This window comes from Sparus aurata, chromosome 14 (genome assembly GCF_900880675.1).
Source record: "Sparus aurata chromosome 14, fSpaAur1.1, whole genome shotgun sequence".
Lineage (NCBI taxonomy): Eukaryota > Metazoa > Chordata > Actinopteri > Spariformes > Sparidae > Sparus > Sparus aurata.
In genome coordinates this window covers 14225754-14244733 of record NC_044200.1, presented here as the reverse complement: position 1 = coordinate 14244733, position 18980 = coordinate 14225754, and the positions used below count along the sequence as shown (strand labels likewise).

The following is an 18980-nucleotide window of genomic DNA, read 5'->3' as shown; positions in this document are numbered from 1 at the left end:
GTTTCTCATTTGTCTTGTATTTGATCCTCGGAGCGCCGCTGCAGGTCTGGAAAGTGTGGACGGTCATTTTTTTTTTTTTAGTTTTTCTTTTTTTTTTTTAAAGCTTTCTGACAGAAGAGTCCGATTAGAAAGTGTGAGTGAACAGCTGTTGCACATATGTTGAGTATGTTTTTAAAGCAGTAAATCCAGATTTTAAGAGATCTGTTCACATACTGTCAGGAATCACAACAGCGCTGGAGTGAAAGCATTATTGTCAGTATACAACACAACATGTAACAACAGGGGGTGTATAGAAATGCAGAATGTTCTTTGCCCTTCCTTCGCTCTCCCTCTCTTCTCCAGAGGGAAATGTTCAGTAATGTATTTCGTAATGGACTGTAACCTACTGGCAGGTCCACACTGGAAAATACTGTAACTAGCACTATTTACGACTTTGATAATAACCCCATATGAATGTGTGTGTGTGTGTGTGTGTGTGTGTGTGTGTGTTTCTCTGAAGCAATGTGTTGTGTTTCTGCACACATACATATAGTGTATATAAGAGCTTATGGATGCAGTGTCTGTATGTGTCTGCAAAAATAAGCAGCTGTGAGCCAGGAAGCTTGTTTAGCTCCTCTCGAAAAAAACAAAACATTACTCCTTGCTCGTGTGCGTGCATGCGTGAGTGTGTGTGCTGCAGTAAATAAGGTAAGGACTCAGAATCAGAAGTGACAGTTACTTTGATTTACTGTCAGCTTTCATTGCTGCTGGAGAACAGCGTGCAATAAGATTTTTTTTTCTCCCCTCCACAAAAACCACCCACATCTAGTCCTTTCATTTGTTTGCCAGGATGCTCAAACAAATGAAGTTACTGAATAATGAATGTTGGATGTATATGTAGAGTTTTTTTTAATGCTTGAGAATCTGCCTGTCTGCAGATTGTTTTTGCACTGTTTTGACAGCTGAGGCTGGGTCTTAGATTTAGAAAATATGTTTGAGTCGTGTGTCTGGGATAGGTTCATTTCCTGTTTTTGTTTGGTTATCACATCAGTCATTTGAATACAGCTATGAGCAATGAGACAATGTCAAAGTCATTTTATTTGACGCGGTAAATACAGGATGTAAGCAACAGTGTACAACAATGAATGAGATGAAAGTGAAAGTGTTCATTATTTTATATACTCATGTATGTCATATAGTGTTATATATTCTATTCTAGCCAGCTCGCTCTCATGCCCAAACACATTGTTAAAAGCAAGTATACTTTTGGCCTAAGTCCCAGGAAGAGCGCAAGAAGCCAATTTTACATAGTGGTGAAATGGTAAAATTACATCAGATGATGCACTGGGACCCAAGAAGACTTTTCCCCATATAATAGGCTTACATTGTGAAAGATGCAGCTGTTGAATAGTGGATACATTTGGGTTTTTTTAGTGTCACAACCCCCTAAATCACTGCAAGTCACTTGATCCATCCGGTCCACTTACATTTGGAAAGTATGGAAGAGCTGCACTATTAAACTATTTTATCCACGTTTAAGCTAATCCCTGGCTAACTTGAATGAGATCCTGGTAATTCTATACCCGTTGACCCAAGCATTTTTGGCTTCATGCGCCACTGAGTGGTTTTATTGGAATGAACAGAGCGTCGCCTTCAACACTGTATCCAGATTTGCCTTGTTGGATCCATGCATGGCTCCAAAAAAAAGATGGCGAAGCCTATAATGCCAAACCAGAGGAAAACCAATGGGTGATGTTTCCTTGGTTTAACCCATGTTTAAGTTAGTCAGCTGACATGAAGCACCAGAGAGGTCGCTATGGTTACATGTGTTTTAATATTCTTCGCACAATCATTTAGAGCAATATTTAACTGTTGCCCAAAAACTATGCTTGAGGTGTGCTGGTACATAGTTTGAACAAGCAGCTGAACACAAATCAGAAACAATTATTTTAAATCAAATTGACATAATCCACACTGACTGGAAATCTCCAGATGACACAGAGAAATGGCGCATTCTAAATTTGATTAAATGCCTACAAATTAAATGTGAAATCACACTGGTATTTGAAAATCTTGTATCTAAATTGTACAGTTAGAATCAGGTGAAAGGATGAGATGAAGTATAGATAGGCTGAATGGACCTTGCTGTCGAAGCTCCTGTGTGTGTGTGTGTGTGTGTGTGTGTGTGTGTGTGTGTGTGTGTGTGTGTGTGTGTGTGTGTGTGTGCGTGTGCGTGTGTGTGTGTGTATGCTGAGTGATGATGAGCATGTAGCGCAGGGTGTGGAGAGACACCTCTGGGACTGAATATACTTTACCAACACACACTCTATCAGTCCTCTTAACATGCTTCCTCTGCTCTTAAATCCTGCAATTCCCCGAGGGGAAAAAGTGTGTGTGTTTGTGTCTCTCTGTGTATGTATCTCTTGGGGGGTCCTGTCCTGTCTTGTACCCCCAAAATGTGTGTGTGTCTGTTTAGCTCGTCATTCCCAGGCTCACAAACACACATTAGTCATGGTGAAACAAATGTTGCTGTTAAACAAGGGAATCTGAATTGCATCTCAGTTATGATCGGCGCTTTTCTCAACAACAATGAGCATTTTTTGGTCCCTGTCTCTGTTGTATAAAAGGCCACTCTGTTTTCCTCATGGGTATATTGTCCGACCATGTGTTTGTGGTCATGTTTTAAGTCCTAGACCAAACCTGCCTTATGACTAAAGTATCAAATTTCATTACACATACACTGAAAGAGTGATTTGCTATTATCCCAGTGTTGGCCTCCTCCAGACATATTAATGTCTCTCACTTGAGTTGTTTTATTAAAATCTATTAAAACCAGGCACACGACTTCCATCTTTCCCGTTAGAAAGAGTGACTGCGTTTATTTAAAATAAAAAACACATTATACCAACTTTAAGCAGAAACATCACTTCTGAATAATCGTGTGAAGAAAATTGTTTCAGAAGATAGAGAGAACAATAGACCATCTGTCTTAAAAGTTTATTATAATATGTATTTTAAAGCAGCAGCTTTCACATCATTCAACGGGTTCTTCAAAGAAAACATAGAAGAAACATGCTTGTAAGGAAATCTTTAAGTACTAACAAACTGCATTCAATGAAAGGTTCTAGAGTTTTCAGACTAAGCAGTAATTTCTCAAGGTTTCATCCCAACCTCTGTCATCTCTCCATGTCAGTTTTCATCTCGCCTCACCCCATTGTTTTAATCAGCCCAGTTCTCATTTTAGTGTCCATTAACTTGTTTGGTGATGCTTGCAGATCATACAATGAGCTGAACTATACTCTGCTGAGCCGAGATTCTGCTAAGTGCTGCAGAGACACGGACAGCAGATCACTGCCTATGTACTTTATTAAATTTACTTTATGACTGTAGAAATGTATATTTCACATCCAATCTGAACATTATGATGAATGATTATCTTAGAATAATATATAAACCATAACTAACAACATTCACTACTCCAGACCACTTCCCTCTCTTTCTCTTCAAGACTCTGTGTTGCTATTCTAGTACAGCTCAGCATGCAGCTAACTTAATATCCCTGCAAAATCTTTAGACACTCATCACGTGCTGTACTGAACGGCCGCTTTTTGTTGTCACGTTTTGTGTGCAAAAAGAATGAATCCATCTAATTTTTTGTCCTCCCTCAGATTCTCTCTCCTCTCCTGGATCTCAATCAGAATCGCAGCAAACTGAAGCTGTACATCAGTCACCTGACCTCACTGTGTCAGGAGCGAGACCCAATCATATTGCAGGACTTCGCCCCGCCCCCCGCCTATCACCGCTCTGACTCCACCTCCTGGAATACGCAGCTGCACAGCATGACGCAGGAACAGGTGAGACCATATGTGTGCATTAGTGTGTGTCCAAGCTGAGGAAATTTCACGCAAAGGGACGACATTTGTCGGTGTGGGTGTGTGTGTGTGTAAAGGAGGGAGGGAATGTGCTACCTTTATTGAAAAGTATGGAGGAGAAAAAAAAGTTTGGAAATTTTGTCACTCTCAATTTATTAAATTAAAAAAATCAGCAGATGAGTTTGTTTCTGTGTGCTTGCTTGTACATATATGATGACGTCTGTGGGTTTGTGTGATTGTTCTCGCTGCATGTGTTTCTCTAACTGTGCGGATGTGTGTGTAGGAGTAGGGCACGCACTGGTCGACCTGGCAGGTTTTTGGCGCTGCCTTTGACATTATTGAAAAGATTTACTCCAGCGGGTCACCTGACGACAAGCTGCTGGCTGCGGAAAAAATATTGTTTTCAGACGTTTTATTTTACAGGGAGTAAACTCTGCTTCAAGCTTTTGGCAGCATTGGAAGAAGGAGGAGGAGGAGGAGGAGGAGGTTTGGTTCATATATGGAGCAAGAAGGGGAGATGAAGAGTTTATTTATTTAACTCTCAAAAGAGTTGTCATGTGAGAGTGCAAGAGAAAGAGACGTGAGAATAAAGAAAGAAAAGGTGAGGCTTGGGGAAAATTTAGGAAAAGCTGGCTAAACTTTGCTGAAGCTGCGTTGTCATGTTAACCAGTAGTGTTTACAGATATTGAATATAAACAGCATATTATTAAATTAAAAAAATTTGTGGCTGTCTATGCCTTTACCCTTTCTCCCCAGCATATTGAAAACATATCAGGCGATACACAGTCACTACATGTGGTATACATTGAAGGACGGTAACTCTAGACACACACACACGTACTCACAGAGCAGTGTGACAGAGTGTGTGGTTAGGGTACAGCAGTTCTAGTTTCCTACAGTCTTCATGAAAGCCCTATTGTATGTCTTAATGCTGGGAAATGTCTCTGTTTAGCATGAGTGCTTCAGATATGGCACAGCATGGCCTGGTGTCACTTTAAATAAACTTAAATATACTGAATTAACTTGTCATTTAATCACTGTGTGACTTAAAGGCACAGAGAAATGGTCCCGGTGGCTTTCATGGACAGACCATGACTGAAAATATTTTTAATCATCAGCCTGCCTTCACACAAAAATTGCAGACGGTAATCTGTGGTCCAGTGGCCGGGGTCGCACAAAAGAAGAAAAACGTACTCTGAATTAAAACTGATTATGCGGGCTGTTGTGAAAACTTCTCCAACAAAATTGAATACTGCCCTGCAGTATTTTATTCCCACCTTATGTTTACAAAAACTTTGAAAAATCTCAAAAACATTTAAACCAAACTGTGCTCATGGCCGAATTCAAGCCAAATTTATAGCTTAGGGGAAAAGATCTTAAAGGCCGCTCCAACCAATTAACCACAAATCACATATACTTGAAATCTCTGCTGAACATTTTCAAGACATGCTACAGTGTTTTGAATTCTTCCATTTCCCTCTGCGTATTCCATTCCACTCTCTCAGGAAAGGTAGTCCATCACACAAAACATTGTGTCCGCTGAAATTACTTATATGATTGCTCTGGTTAAGTTAAGGTTAGGGAATCATTGCGGTCACGGTTAGAAGAAACCAATGCTGACTCTCTGTACGAGACAGGATGTGACCTCTGCTGTCTCGTGTCAAAGTCACCTGACCGCAAAAGTTGTTTTGAATCCTTGTAGTTTGAAGTGTTTCTTCTGCAGTTATTGATACCCTTAATTTTTTGTACAGTTGTAATGCAACATAACTTAACATGGCATGGCATTGTATATTACAGCATGGCATGACAACATGTTTGCTTTGATTGATCCTGTCAAATACATTTTCATTTTTGACTGGAACCAGTAAATGCATAGATTGTGGGAAACTGTTTTAAACAATCCCAACCACTGTTGAATGATTTAGCGATTTCAAACAGCAACATAAATGCAAAGGGTTGCTAGTAATTGGTTTAAGATCCACAGAATCAATGGACGCCCTTTCAAGGGTAGGTTTCTAAGTTCCAACGGTCCAATGTTCCCAGTGTCCAAACTACCAATGGTCCTTTTTTCCCAGGGTCTTATGTCCCCAGGGTTCTATGTTCCCAAGATCCAAAGTACCTATGGTCTTTGTTCCCAGTATCCTATATTCCCAGAGTCGTATGTTCCCAGAGTCGTATGTTCCCAGAGCCTTATCTTCCCAGAGTCATATGTTCCCAGTGTCCTATGTTCCCAGTGTCCTATGTTCCCAGGTCTTATGTTCCCAGGATCCAAAGTACCAAGGCTTCTGTGTTTCCAGGGTCCTCTTATGCTCCCTGGATCATATGTTCCCACAGCCGTATCTTCCCAGTGTCCTATGTTCCCAGGTCTTATGTTCCCAGTGCCCTATGTTCCCAGGCCTTATGTTCCCAGGTCCTATGTTCCCAGGATCCAAAGTACCAAGGCTTCTGTGTTTCCAGGGTCCTCTTATGTTCCCTGGATCCTATGTTCCCAGAGTCCTAAATTCTCAGGGCCCTATGTTTTCAAGGTCTTATGTTCCCAGTTTCCTTTTCCCCAGTTCAATATCCTGTTAACACACATTAACCCTCCTATTATTTGTATGTTTTACTAAAACTGGGGAACATAGGACCCTTCTTAATGTGCCATATTAATCTTGGGAATGTTGGTTCTTAGGGACATAAGAATGACTCTGCCTTGAATGCATTTGAGTTTATTAGAGATAAAATCTAATTTCAGTCATAAAATGAAGAATTGCTTAAAAGCTGGTTTTAGCGCTTGTGAGATTATCCTGACACTAAAAAGGGGTTATTTTCAAGAACACTCATTGAATTGTTTGGTCAAAGTTGGGTGGGGAAGAAAACAGTTAATTATAATACTCACACAGCAACGAGGACACTCCTTTTATTCTGAGGTTTTGGTTTTTGGGTGAAAAACCCTGAACTTTTTTCTTTCCTTGCATTCTTTTATCATCTTCATCACATTCCGTTTCTGCCATCACTCTTTCAAATTCTTTCTTCATGCAGTTGCCTTTCTCTTTCCCCCTAAGGAAAACCATTCCTCTTGCCTTTATTTTTCCTCCTAAGTGCCTCCATCATCATAACCTTTTACTCACACTTGCTCCATGTCACTGTAGGTGTGAGAGCTTGTAGGATTTTCAAAATGTTTTTCCTCTGTTTTCAGGGACATGTTTCCCTTGACAACATCACAGTTTTGAATCTTTTTGCCTCTCCATCCCTCTCCATCCAAACCCACCCGTACCCAGGCAGTGCCACTTGGCGCCATGTGTCTGCTTTAGACCCCGACCCTGCCTACACACAATCGCAGACACACACTGCCTGTCTTTCATTCAGGCCCGTGTTTCTCGTTTTCCTTCATCATGTGTCACCATCACCCCGGCTGACCCTCTTAATGCACACACACACGCTCTCTCACAGACTCCCTCAAGACGACCATGTTCCAGTGTGCCAGCCTCTCTTCTCTGTCTTGTGGTGAGTGTGTGTGTGTTTTACAAGCCTCTCCTTGGCTCTGTTAAAATGCCTGGCACTCTGTAAAGCTATTAGGATCATACTAAAATAGCATGTAAAACACACATGGTCAGCACACAAACACACACATGGTAACCTACATATCCCCCTCCCACATTAACATGAAGGCCCAATAATCATGAAAGACCACTGGGAAACTCGAATACCTGACAGTCTGCTTCTGTAACCAGTTCACTGACACTGTTTCGAGGAAAGGGTGGTGATGTGGTGGTGAGAACGAGTTAGTCCTGAGGGTTTATCAGCTGGGAAACTCCCAGTACAGATAACTGGGTGCATCAAGATCAAGAAACCCTCAATGAGCCTCAGAAGTAAATTCAGGCCTTAGAGAGCGAAATCCCTGCTTTCTGTAAAGATAAGATAAACTGATTACATGACTGTAGATAGGTTTGACAGTAGAAAAACCTCAAGTATTTGAAATTCTCCAAATTAAAGAGCATGTTTTTTAAGCATGCAGATGAAGTTTTCTACCAACACTACACTTTGAAAACAGCAAAAATAAGGACTGCCTCGATTTCTGAGGTTTCGAAAAGAAACTGGAGCTTTTTCTCGACATGTTTTGGGTTGTTTCTCAATAGCAGATGTACAAGATCAAAAGCTCTGCTCCATAATGAAATACAATACAGAATACAAACAAAGACAAAGAGTTGTGGCAAAAATAGAAGATGTCACAGCGGAACAACTGCTGCAGGTTTTGAGAGAATTGCATGTCAAATTGTTTTAATCCGTCATGTGAAATGAATCAAAAGCCCTTTATTGAGCAGTACAGTGAAACACATTGTTAAAGCCCTCCTTAATATGTGCTAATGTTTGCAGCATTTAGATGTGATGATCTGGATTCGGATGCAGATGTTTGTTGTGTCATCTCCCAGTTTAGTCATTGTTAACCCTCCCAAATGCCAAATTCCTCACACATTTACATTTCTGGAGCTTTTGAAACATCACATCACCACTCCAAAATGTATAATTGTGGGCTTGTTAGCATGCACAAATTAGCATGTCAATTCAATGGATTGGGTTTGGCCAATTCAGGAAATCCTAATACCCTCCTGAAACCAGTATCGCTCAGTGATTACAGCACGGAGATGTCCTAACTCAAGACAAGGCTAGCACAAGGCTATATGAGCAGCAATAGCGTCCCTCTGGTAAAGATAAAACTAAAGTTAATGGTTAAAGCAATATACAGTTAAAAAGGTAAGTGTCTACTTTGACAATGTAAAAAGGGCTCCATGGTAATTTGTTTTGCAGTTTACATCTTTTGACACTTAATGGCCATATGTGAGCAGAGCTTTGCTGATAGTTTTTGCTAGTTTATCTGCAACCAAATCATTTTGAATTTACATTTGAGTGTCTGACGCCATTCTTGTGTATTTCCTACTGAAATTTGCATGGACTGACCCTCAATGACTAGACTAATGTTAAATTCAGCCGGTCTTAAACAGCAGCTCTCTGACCAAAACTTAAGCTCTCTCGTGCACAGTAGGGAGCTGTTAGCGGAAGGTAACCTAAGCTTTCAAATGGTGGATTTGCTGAAGTTTTTTTATTTTTTTTTGGTCGTCTGTTCCTGTGTATTTGTTTCCATGTCTCTCTTTAACCTCAGCTGAACTACAAAAAGTAATAGTGATTCCAACAGTGAGGTTTTACTAAAAGAGCTGTTTTCTGCGCCATCGTCATAATAATAACCTTTATGGCTCAATGACGTCTCTAATGAGGACTAAAGAGAACTGGCATCGTATTCCCCACACACACATGGTCACAGACACGGTCACACACACAGGACGTCTCTCTCTCTCTTTCTGGTATGAAGTGTGAATCTAAAGAATAGGTTGTTTGTCTGTATAAGCATATGTGTGTGTTTGTCTCTCTTTATCACAATGCATAAAATGTTGCGTGTTTGTATGCAGGAATGTACAGGAGTGTGAGTGACTGCGAGTCTATTTGAGCCCATGTGCGTGTGCATTTGCGTGTGTTTGGTATTTAAAGAAAAAATGTATTAAGTGTTATTGGCTCAGTCGGACATTATATCGCTGCTCTTATGAATCCAGTATGAATTGTCAGCCCGGCGACCCTCTATCTGCTAAAACTAAAAACGACTCCCACTGAGTGACTGCGAGTGTGTCTGAGCCAACTCAAACTGGAGAAACCTCAGTGAAAACTGAATCCACATATTTACAACTCTACAAGTCATTGTAATGAAGGAAAAATACCGCACAATTACAAGCCTCAAATGTCATTGTTGTTACAGTGTAATCTCCAAATAGAAGGTTTCTCAGGGAGGGAAATACATGCTTTCTCGCTGGTTTGTTGTAGAGTTATACAGCAGCTTTCCAGGCCCTGGCTGCTGTTCAGTCAACTGAAGTGAATCCAATGACTTTATAACAAACTTCCAATATGAGAAAACAACACCGACACTTGGCTGCACCAAGGCTTGCAGCAGTATACTTGCTGATATCAAAACACTATAAAACGGATTCAACCTAAAAATGAGAGCGAAGGGCGATCATTTAATTTTTATGAGGAGAAGAAAACCAGAACAGACGGCCATTAGAGGCCATTATGTGGAGATACGAGCAGTAACACTGACAGTACAATAGTCATTCTTATATGTGGTCAGTCTTGGCTTAAACCAAATGTAACTCAATCTTTTACCTGTAAAAATACTATAAATGCATATAACATACATATAAGTGTTGTACATCCATACTTCATCTGAACAGATGTAACCAAGAAACAGAATTGTTTAAAAAATCATAGTGTTACATTTTAGGCGTGCCGCTGTAACCATAGGAATTGTTACTTTGCCCTGAACCCCTTTTACTTTTCGAATGCACATAATCATTGTTGTTTCAGCTCCGCGGCCTGATGCCCTGTGGCAAAGTGATGCCCTCCTCAACAGGCTGGCAGACAGCAAAGGATATGTGTAACTGCGTGTGACAACCCCGACTGCTTCAAGGTCACTGATTGGGTAAATTTTGATTGACAGGGAGATGCAAAAACAGGAAAGGGCAGTGCTGGAACTAAAACATCACAGCTGATAATGTAGAGGTTGACTACAGTTTTACAATTGTAGTGATTGGAACTTAAACATCCCCAATGATTAAATAACCGTGACTGTAATTATTGTTATTTTGATAGTCTGCGTGTGTAGGTGTGTGTGACGGAAAAGTTTCCTAATGATAAAAATCCTGAAGATGTCACTATACTGACCAACAGTGTGTGTCTGCCTCTTTATGCTATTCCTTGAGCATAAAAGTAGAGTTCACATTGAGGCTAAAAACATACATGGTAAATAGTAAATAACCAAGACAGGAAGTAAATGAACAGGAAGGTGAGCACAGAAGGCATAAATTATTGTTTAAGTGTGAATATATGGCTTCTTTTATTTTTTTTTTTGCCATCTTTCTATTTGCCTTTGAATACTTTGACTTGAGTCCTGACTTGACTTGGCCTTAACTGGTTTGAGACTTGACTTAGATGACTGCTATTTTTATAAAGCTATAATTAATGCCTCTGCTCAGGTCCGATCACAAATATCACATTCAAAATCACATATAAATACGATCATGATCCATCCTGCAATCTCTCTGTCACTCACTTTAGAAAAAATAATATTAACACCTCAAGTTTTGACCTGGTTGAAATCTGCTAACAATAAAATATAGGCCTTGCTTGGCCACACAGCTTCAATTTTTAATGATAAGGCCTCTGCAGTGGAAGGACTTTGCAATGATAATGGCATTTTGAATTGTTTTAATTGTCGGCTTTGGCTTGCAGTTTACTTGAGAAGACCTGTACCTGAAGAAAAGAAAAAAAAAGCTATTTTTACTTCGATATCTTGCAAAGAAAAAGTGTTTTTGTCCGTGTTCAGATGAAACTGTAAGGCTGGAGTGGAGTGGAGTGGAGGGGGAGACAGAGGGCAGAGGAGGTGGAGTGAATAGGCTTGAGCCCTCAGACCCATCCATTTGTGCTGCATTGTGGTCTGGGGTCTCTCTAGGCTTTCATTAGGCAGCTCTGCTTCCTGCTCCAAGGATGATTGTTTTCTCTCTAAATACGACCCAGAGGTCCTCAACGACCATTAGAGAGACACACACACACACAGACAAAAGGAGAGACGGTCAGACGACTAACACACATGTACACCCTCAGTGGCCATTACAGACAGACACATTCAGACCTTTGCTGGTCATTGCAGGCTAACTGCTGGGGTTTTATGCAGATTTATTGAGTCCAGGCTTAATGGCTTTACCAGACGACCTCTTTTTTTTTTTAACATGCATTTGTCTTTTTGTTCCTTGATCTTTCACTCTGTCTGGTTATCACTCTCTCCTCCCCCCCCCCCCCCCCCCCCCCCCCCTCTTGATTTCTCTCCTCTCTTCTTTTTGGCTATTCTTCTAAATCATTCAGTCTCAGCCAGTCGTCTCTCCCACTCCATCTCTCCTTTGCTGTTGTCAGTCACTCTTGATCAGTCTGCTCCCCCCCTTCCTCTCCAGCACTCTTTCAGCTCCCACTTCAATCTCCGCCTTTCTTTTTTCAGCCTCCATCTTTCTGTCCATCCTTCCTCTGTTGTCTGTAATTGGAAGAAGGGCTAGTGATTGGGGGCACATGAAGGACTTAAATGAACACAGAGAGAAAACACACAGATACATGCTCTCGTGCTTTCTCCTCTCACACTTCTCTCGTCTTTATTTGAAGCTCCTGATCTTACTTCACAATTGTTGGCATTGTCCGGCTTCATGTGTTTCTCCTGCAGACGTTTTCATGACAAGTTCAAGCTCCTTTTACTGCCACATGGCCATGCAGGGTGAATTTATATTGAGACAGCCATAAAATCATCATGACAAACTAACTTCAATGGAATGGTTCATCTCAGACAAATTAAAAGGTACCCATGAACATACGGCATTGTGTTACTAAATATTCAGATTAGCATATCAAATTTCTGGGGTTTATTGTTGTCTTCTGTTTTAAATAAAACAGATGTAAAACAGAAACTCTGACTGGGTTTAAACAGGTTGAACGTTTAGCATAAACTGCACTTAAGTTCACTTCAGTTACCTGTTTTTTCATGACTTGTTCTCCAAATTTGATCACCAGCCACAGACTTTGCAGCATGTTTTGATAAACTCCGCTCACGTGCCATCTTGAACTTTATTTGAACCGTCAATCGACAACTTTTTTATTAACTTACCATTGCATTAATGTCACAACACCACTGTCGTTCGAATCATCTGCCCCCTCAAGAGTAGGCAGTTAGGTGTAGCTAACATTAGCAGCTAACTGGGTAGGAAATCTCCTGTGTAGGCTTGATTAATGGTACAATATATCTGCCTTAATGTCTCATTATAGACTAAATGAATGAATATACCTCAGGAGTCCTTCTCCCACACCTCTGGATTTTCATTTACAGCATCTGTGCCATTGGAACAAGTAACCCAAACCTAAAAATGTCTTACGCAACCATAACCCTGTGAATCGGTTTGAACTAAATAACTTCCATCTTTTCAGATTGTCCCACTGGGATGTTACACCTATACACAGTCAATGCTGGACTCTGTTTCTGCTGTTTATTTCTGCAGCCATTAGTGCTGCAAGTCCAGCCCTGTGTAGTTGCTCCTAGAGGGCCAGTTTAAGGTTTAAGTTTTTTATTGCTTTATAAGCCCTGTTCTCTGTGAAGGTATTCCACTACAGTTACCACATTCACAAGCCCACCTCTGACTGTGGCGTAACTTTCATTAGTAGGTGCAATAGTTGGACAATTCAGCTAATAGACTTTAATAAAATGCTGGGTGGGGAGTTGTACACTAGGACTCATGAGCAAGGCACAGCTCCCAGATATGAATGTGTTTAATCCTCTGTCCCCGCCGAACTAACTGCTCCCAGAGGCCGAGCCTGTAAATATGAATATGTTCCTTTACTCAATTTGGCTGATTAAAGAACCTGTTAAAATACAATTACCAAGTAATGTTGGAGTGCCCCACAACACACACCTCTCTTGTATTTCTGCTCAGCTGTTAGTGCTAAAGGAGTGAAGTATTTCCAGTCCTCCAGGAGCAGTTTTAGGCACAGCCATCAGGCTGTATTCCCACTGCAGCTCGTTAGCTGAGCTGCCTGGACTGTACCAGACGACGACAGACACACACACACATTCGGTCACACAGCTCAGGCGCTTTTGGGCTTGGCGCAGTGCAGGCAGCCAACTTATAAAGCAGTCTACATGCAGTGTAAGCCTGTAAGAACCTAATGGTTTAAATAGAGACAGACAGAGAGACAGGGATTATAATAGTCAATATAGGCCTATTATACTTTATCCCCTTGCTCTTACTCATAATGGTGTTTCTATACTGCTGCTCAGGGCTGCTGTTGAGGAGTCTGGAGCCTTTTTAAACCTCCTGATCGTATCTTTTCTCCTGCAACTTGGTGCGCCATTGCTGAGGAATATAAAGTCAAACTTCGCCCTCCAGATTTCTGTGTCTTGACCCTCAGCCTCTCCTTCTCCCATGTCTTCCTGCTGTTTTTGTTTAAATCACAAAAAAACTTGGAAACAGTGAACCCCCTTAACCTCAGTTTCTAATTTCTTAACGTCTACATTTTCTTACCAGCAGTGCTGCTTTGTCACTTTTTCCTTTAGTTGATCAGACAGTCATGCAGTCGTTTGGAAGCAGTATGGAATATTTAAAACCTATTGAACACATTTTTTTTCATTGTCATCCAACTATTTTATGTACCACAGTTGGTTAAGATTTGATTAAATTTGTACAACTCCTTTTCTTGTTTGAAAATATATCAGAGTGGTGGGAAATAGGCCCTAAAGGTCCTTGAGTCTAGCATTGCCAGACTACTCAGCCAACCTGACAACTGAGAGCCAGACTTTAGTTAAGAGAGAACCGCGCTAAAACAGCCAAAGATGTGCTGGGTTTCAGGATAAATTGACAGAGTGAACATACGATAGGTTTCCTTTGTTCATCCAGACCAAACACATCCAATGGAAAGTGGTTTTATGAGTGATCAGAGCAGGACAAAAGTCAACCGCCCAACGTGGGGCTCGAACCCACGACCCTGAGATTAAGAGTCTCATGCTCTACCGACTGAGCTAGCCGGGCTGTATAAGTTGGGAAAATGATCTAGATATGGTGCTGCATCAACTCTCACGGACTGGGAACAATGACAATGGTGGGGGGGTTGGATTTCTAGGTTGATTCTCCTCAAGCATGTAAAGTTGATATATATATATTAGTTTATAGCAGTACCATGATTGGGTAAATTCTCATCGTAACTTATGCTGCGCTGGAGCAGATTGTGTTCAAGATAACAGACCTATCATGTATAAAAGCTGCACCACTTTCTGATCCAACAACCTTAAGCCTAAGAGTCTCATGCTCTACAGACTGCACTAGCTGAGCTCAGTTACCTTGCGAAAGGGGCTCACGTTAAAAGTAGATCTGAGGCTGGTGGACACTCGCTTTGCACACCAAAAGCATATAGATAAAAACATTTTATTGTAAGTCATTGAGCTACAGGAATGAAACCGACAGGTGAAATAAGTTGTCTGTCAGGAGTGGGATTTGAACCCACGCCTCTATTTGGAGACCAGAAGTCCCTTTGCTCAGGAAGGAGTGAACTCTTGAGTCTGGCGCCTTAGACCACTCGGCCATCCTGACAACTGAACTTTCTTGAAGACTTGAGAGAACGAGACCCTAGATCAGATGTCCATGATTCAAGTGACAGTGACAGAGTAGAGATACTTCAGTCCATCTGTGCCCATCCATTACAAGTCCAACACATGGACAGAGGGCAAAGACGGTGGTTGACCATTAAAATGTATTATCCAATTTTTTCTGTTGTTGGCTCTCAAAATTCCTTGATTCATTATTGGCTAAATAACTTGACAGCTACGAGGTGCTACTATTGCATATTCCAGTTTGTGGAAGTGGGTCAGTGGGCCTCACTGTGAGCTAACTCTGATCTATAGAAACATGGGACTGGCCCTCATGATTCATAGAACAGAATTTCCCCTAAACCGGTCAAAACAAGGTGAAGTTAACTGTTTAAAGTGCACGACCATGAAGTGGACGGAGACAGTTCACTGATAAAAGACAGACCTCTGAACTCTTGTTCATCTATTACTGAAAAAATGTAACTTTCAGAGATGTGTTGCAGCACCAGGCAGTTGACCTGCACAACAACGGGCTAATGCAGTCCATGCCAGTTAGATCATATATTTGCACTCTCTCTCTCTCTCTCTCTCTCTCTCTCTCTCTCTCTCTCTCTCTCTCTCTCTCTCTCTCTCTCATTCACCATCTCTCCACCCGTTTGTCGTTCGCTGCTCTCTTCCCTCTCGCTGTTAATCTCTCCGTCCCTATCTCTCTCTGCTGAGTTATGGTTTCTTTAGAAAACATTAGCATTCCTCCGCAAAGAGGTTCAAGCCCTGCAATGTGTGTCAAGGGGTCAGTGTATGCTCACACACACACACACACACACACACACACACACACACACACATACAAACACGCATCATCCTCATTCTCAAGCTGATAACCTACGTGTGAATGTACGTGTTTGTGCCAGCGTGAAACTTCGACTTTGTTTCTGTGTGTGTGTGTGTGTGTGTGTGTGTGTGTGTGTGCGCATATGTGTGTGTCTCCAGGCCCCCGATAAGGCAGATAATGATCCATCACGATAATGGAGCTTTAATGGCTGCAGTAAAAATCATCTTCAACAAACCCTCTCTCTGTCTCTCTCTCTCTCTTTCACACACACACACACACACACCTACACACACACACACACACACGTCTCACTCTTTACCTCTATCTTCCTGCCTCCCACAATCCTCTCTGTCAGTCACTAAATCATAACCCGAGCTCGCAACGTACACGTGAGCCTCACGCGGTGCACTCACACACACCTGTCATGTCGAACAACCGGACCACTGTATCACTACTCTTACACTAATGCATCACCTAAACACACACTCACACATGTAACCTGACACAAACACTACCAGTCAAACACACTTACAGAAGTTATGAATCTGGAAACACCGGCCCTCTGCTCACATACATTATTTTGTCCGTACGTCTCTCTGACCACACACTGTGATTGCATGAGAAGTGATCCATGGGAGCTAAGAACCACAACATCCAAGCTTATACCTCATAGCTGGACGCTGTATTTGTTTATATTTAATTTCTTCGGGCCATAAATGAGCCATAGAGCGAACGTAGCAACAGAGGAGGTTTATTGCTGGGCAACATGGGGAGGATTAAATTATGGGGTTTATTTTTCTAGTTTTGGCCATCGTTCATATCAGTTATGAGAACAGTTTTCTCACCATGTTACTGCAATTGTAGATGATTTAAGGACGTGGCAGCTCTGCAGTAAAGTGCGTTAGGGGTAAGCAGTCGGAAAGGTTTTAAGCATGTCATCGGTGTAGCCAGCCCACTGACTGCACCGTGAGTTTTAACCTTTGATTTCACCGCCAGAGAAGTGTTTTAGATCGATGGTTCTCAATTGGTTGCAAGATGAAGAACGGAACAAGGAAAAAATGTAAACAACTGTTGCACTGCTTATATTTGAAATGATGTCTTATGCCTCATCAGTTTTACTTCTTTTAGGGTTAAAAAAAAAACATTCAGATGATTCATATGTGTTCAGTCTGTGAGAAAGTATCCCAAATTATACAGTGATTTGGCAATATGACTGTTTGAGACTACCAGCCGCAGTTGTACCAGAAAGATGTGGTTAACATTATATAATGGTCACACTAAGGTGAGGTTCAGGCACCTATGGGGTCATGGTTTGGGTTAAACTGTGGGTTTAAATAACATACCTCTAACGTGTGGTATCACATGGGATACAAACAGAGGTCTCTGTGGTGAAAGATCCTTTGTTTCCACCCTCCATCTACCTCAACCTCCTCCTTATGTGGATTTTGTCGCATATTGTCTGTGATCTGACTTCCTCCTCTGCTCCCTTCATTACGTACGGCCACTAGAGTTGACCGCGTAACATTAAACCGAGATGTGGTTCCTGGTAAGCTGCTTGTACAGATAAACTGGAAATTCAAGAAAACACTGGTCAACTTTAAGAAATCACAATCCAAGTACTTTTGGGAACCATTATGGGATTAAGTCTAAAACCTAGGGGTGCACGAATCAGAATATTGATAACCAGTAATTATCTATTCTCATGGCCAATACCAATATCATACGAAATTTTAATTTCACATTTTTGTATTTCAAAAAGAGGTTCCAAACCTTTAGTTTATCCGCACTTAGGGTACAAAAGGCTAAGACGTCTGTCCCCACAGGAGATGACATGTTTGTCTCTCTGGTCTACACTGTGTGGTTCTGGCTAGGTTCAGCAGTTTGACGTCGTTTGGCTTTGTATAATTGGCTCTATCTATCAGCTACACTTTTACTGACACAGATAAATAGCCAGTATAAAACTCCAGTTATCAGGCCAATGATTAATCGCACCAATATATATATTGTGGCCCAGAGAATGTAATTCCTAAAACTGTTTCCTTCAGTGTTGCTATGTTTAGAGATCTCAACCCTGAATTTAGTACAATCCTTCCAGAACATGCAGTTCCATTCCCAAATGCAAACGTTTCAAGGTTGTACAACAACCAAGTTGTCCTTTATTAAACTAATTAACTCTTTGCATGAAAACAGCCTGTAGCCGCCGAATGCTGCTGTTAACAACAGTAGCACAATGTCATATGTTATTCTGTAGTTGGACGTAGTAGCTCTACATGGACACAAGCAGCAACCCGCGTAATTAACCAAACTTGAGTGCTGTGGTATTTTTAGAACAGAAACCATTAAGGGATGATTGATTGATTTTCATTAAATACGTTGATTGAGGTGAATCCAGATAAAAGCCATTATCCCTTATTAATTCCCTTATCAAAACTTTATAAGCAGACAGTCCAGTATCTTAATTTCATGACAGAATTTCTCATATTTTGTATATTCGTTCGCATTTTGCGGCTGTGTTTGACCCATTTAATCTTGATTTTTTTTAAAACACCTTTGCAGGTGTCTGTCTCTGGTGTAGGTCAAGGCTGCATGAGTCAGAGGGCAGTGAAGACGGCAGACACATACTAAACCATTTATCTCCTCTCGGTTGTCTCACAGCCTTATCTTTACTGCCGTGTTTTTCTGGGGGATTTCAGCTAAAATGCAAAGACGTTAAGTTGAATTGCCCGCAAACACACATAAAGTTACCCGCAGGACACGTGCTTCACACTAATGAGGATTTTGGCCAGAGGATGTTTGGTCCTCGTGGATACAGATGATAAATATTGCAGATAATCAATAATGAGAGCGTAGACGGTGATGATGGATGGAGCTCAGATTTGGTAGCAGGCACACACACTTGCACAGGTAAGGGCAGAGTGGTAGAGCCTCATTGCCTCCCTACCTTAACCATTTTCTCTCATCATTAAGTCGCCCTCGTCTGTAATCTCTCCTCAGTCTTCTCGTTATAATTCAGTAAATTAAGAAGTACTATATTGCTAACTTGTTGTATTATTACTATGAAGTACCGTATTGTTATTAACAAACCGAAGCATTGCACTTTGGG

At 41.2% G+C, this 18980-nt stretch overlaps 1 protein-coding gene and 2 non-coding genes across 10 annotated transcripts in view; 1 reads left to right on the top strand and 2 right to left on the bottom strand.

The window, feature by feature from the left end:
* The window catches only part of LOC115595301 (ELKS/Rab6-interacting/CAST family member 1-like), a 130794-nt gene that overhangs the window by 108290 nt on the left and 3524 nt on the right, over positions 1 to 18980 (top strand). For 6 of the 8 annotated variants that reach the window (XM_030439589.1, XM_030439586.1, XM_030439591.1 and 3 more), the window contains one exon: positions 3648 to 3833. In XM_030439589.1, coding sequence (XP_030295449.1) covers positions 3648 to 3833 — 186 coding nt within the window. Of the gene's footprint in view, positions 1 to 3647; positions 3834 to 18980 lie in introns of those variants that run through there. The other 2 variants (XM_030439592.1, XM_030439593.1) reach the window with 1 other exon arrangement.
* trnak-cuu (transfer RNA lysine (anticodon CUU)) lies at positions 14419 to 14491 on the bottom strand. Its single transcript has one exon. It is a non-coding gene; the product is annotated as a tRNA-Lys (tRNA).
* On the bottom strand, positions 14939 to 15049 carry trnal-caa (transfer RNA leucine (anticodon CAA)). The gene is made up of 2 exons: positions 15012 to 15049; positions 14939 to 14984 (listed from the first exon to the last, which is right to left on the bottom strand). It is a non-coding gene; the product is annotated as a tRNA-Leu (tRNA).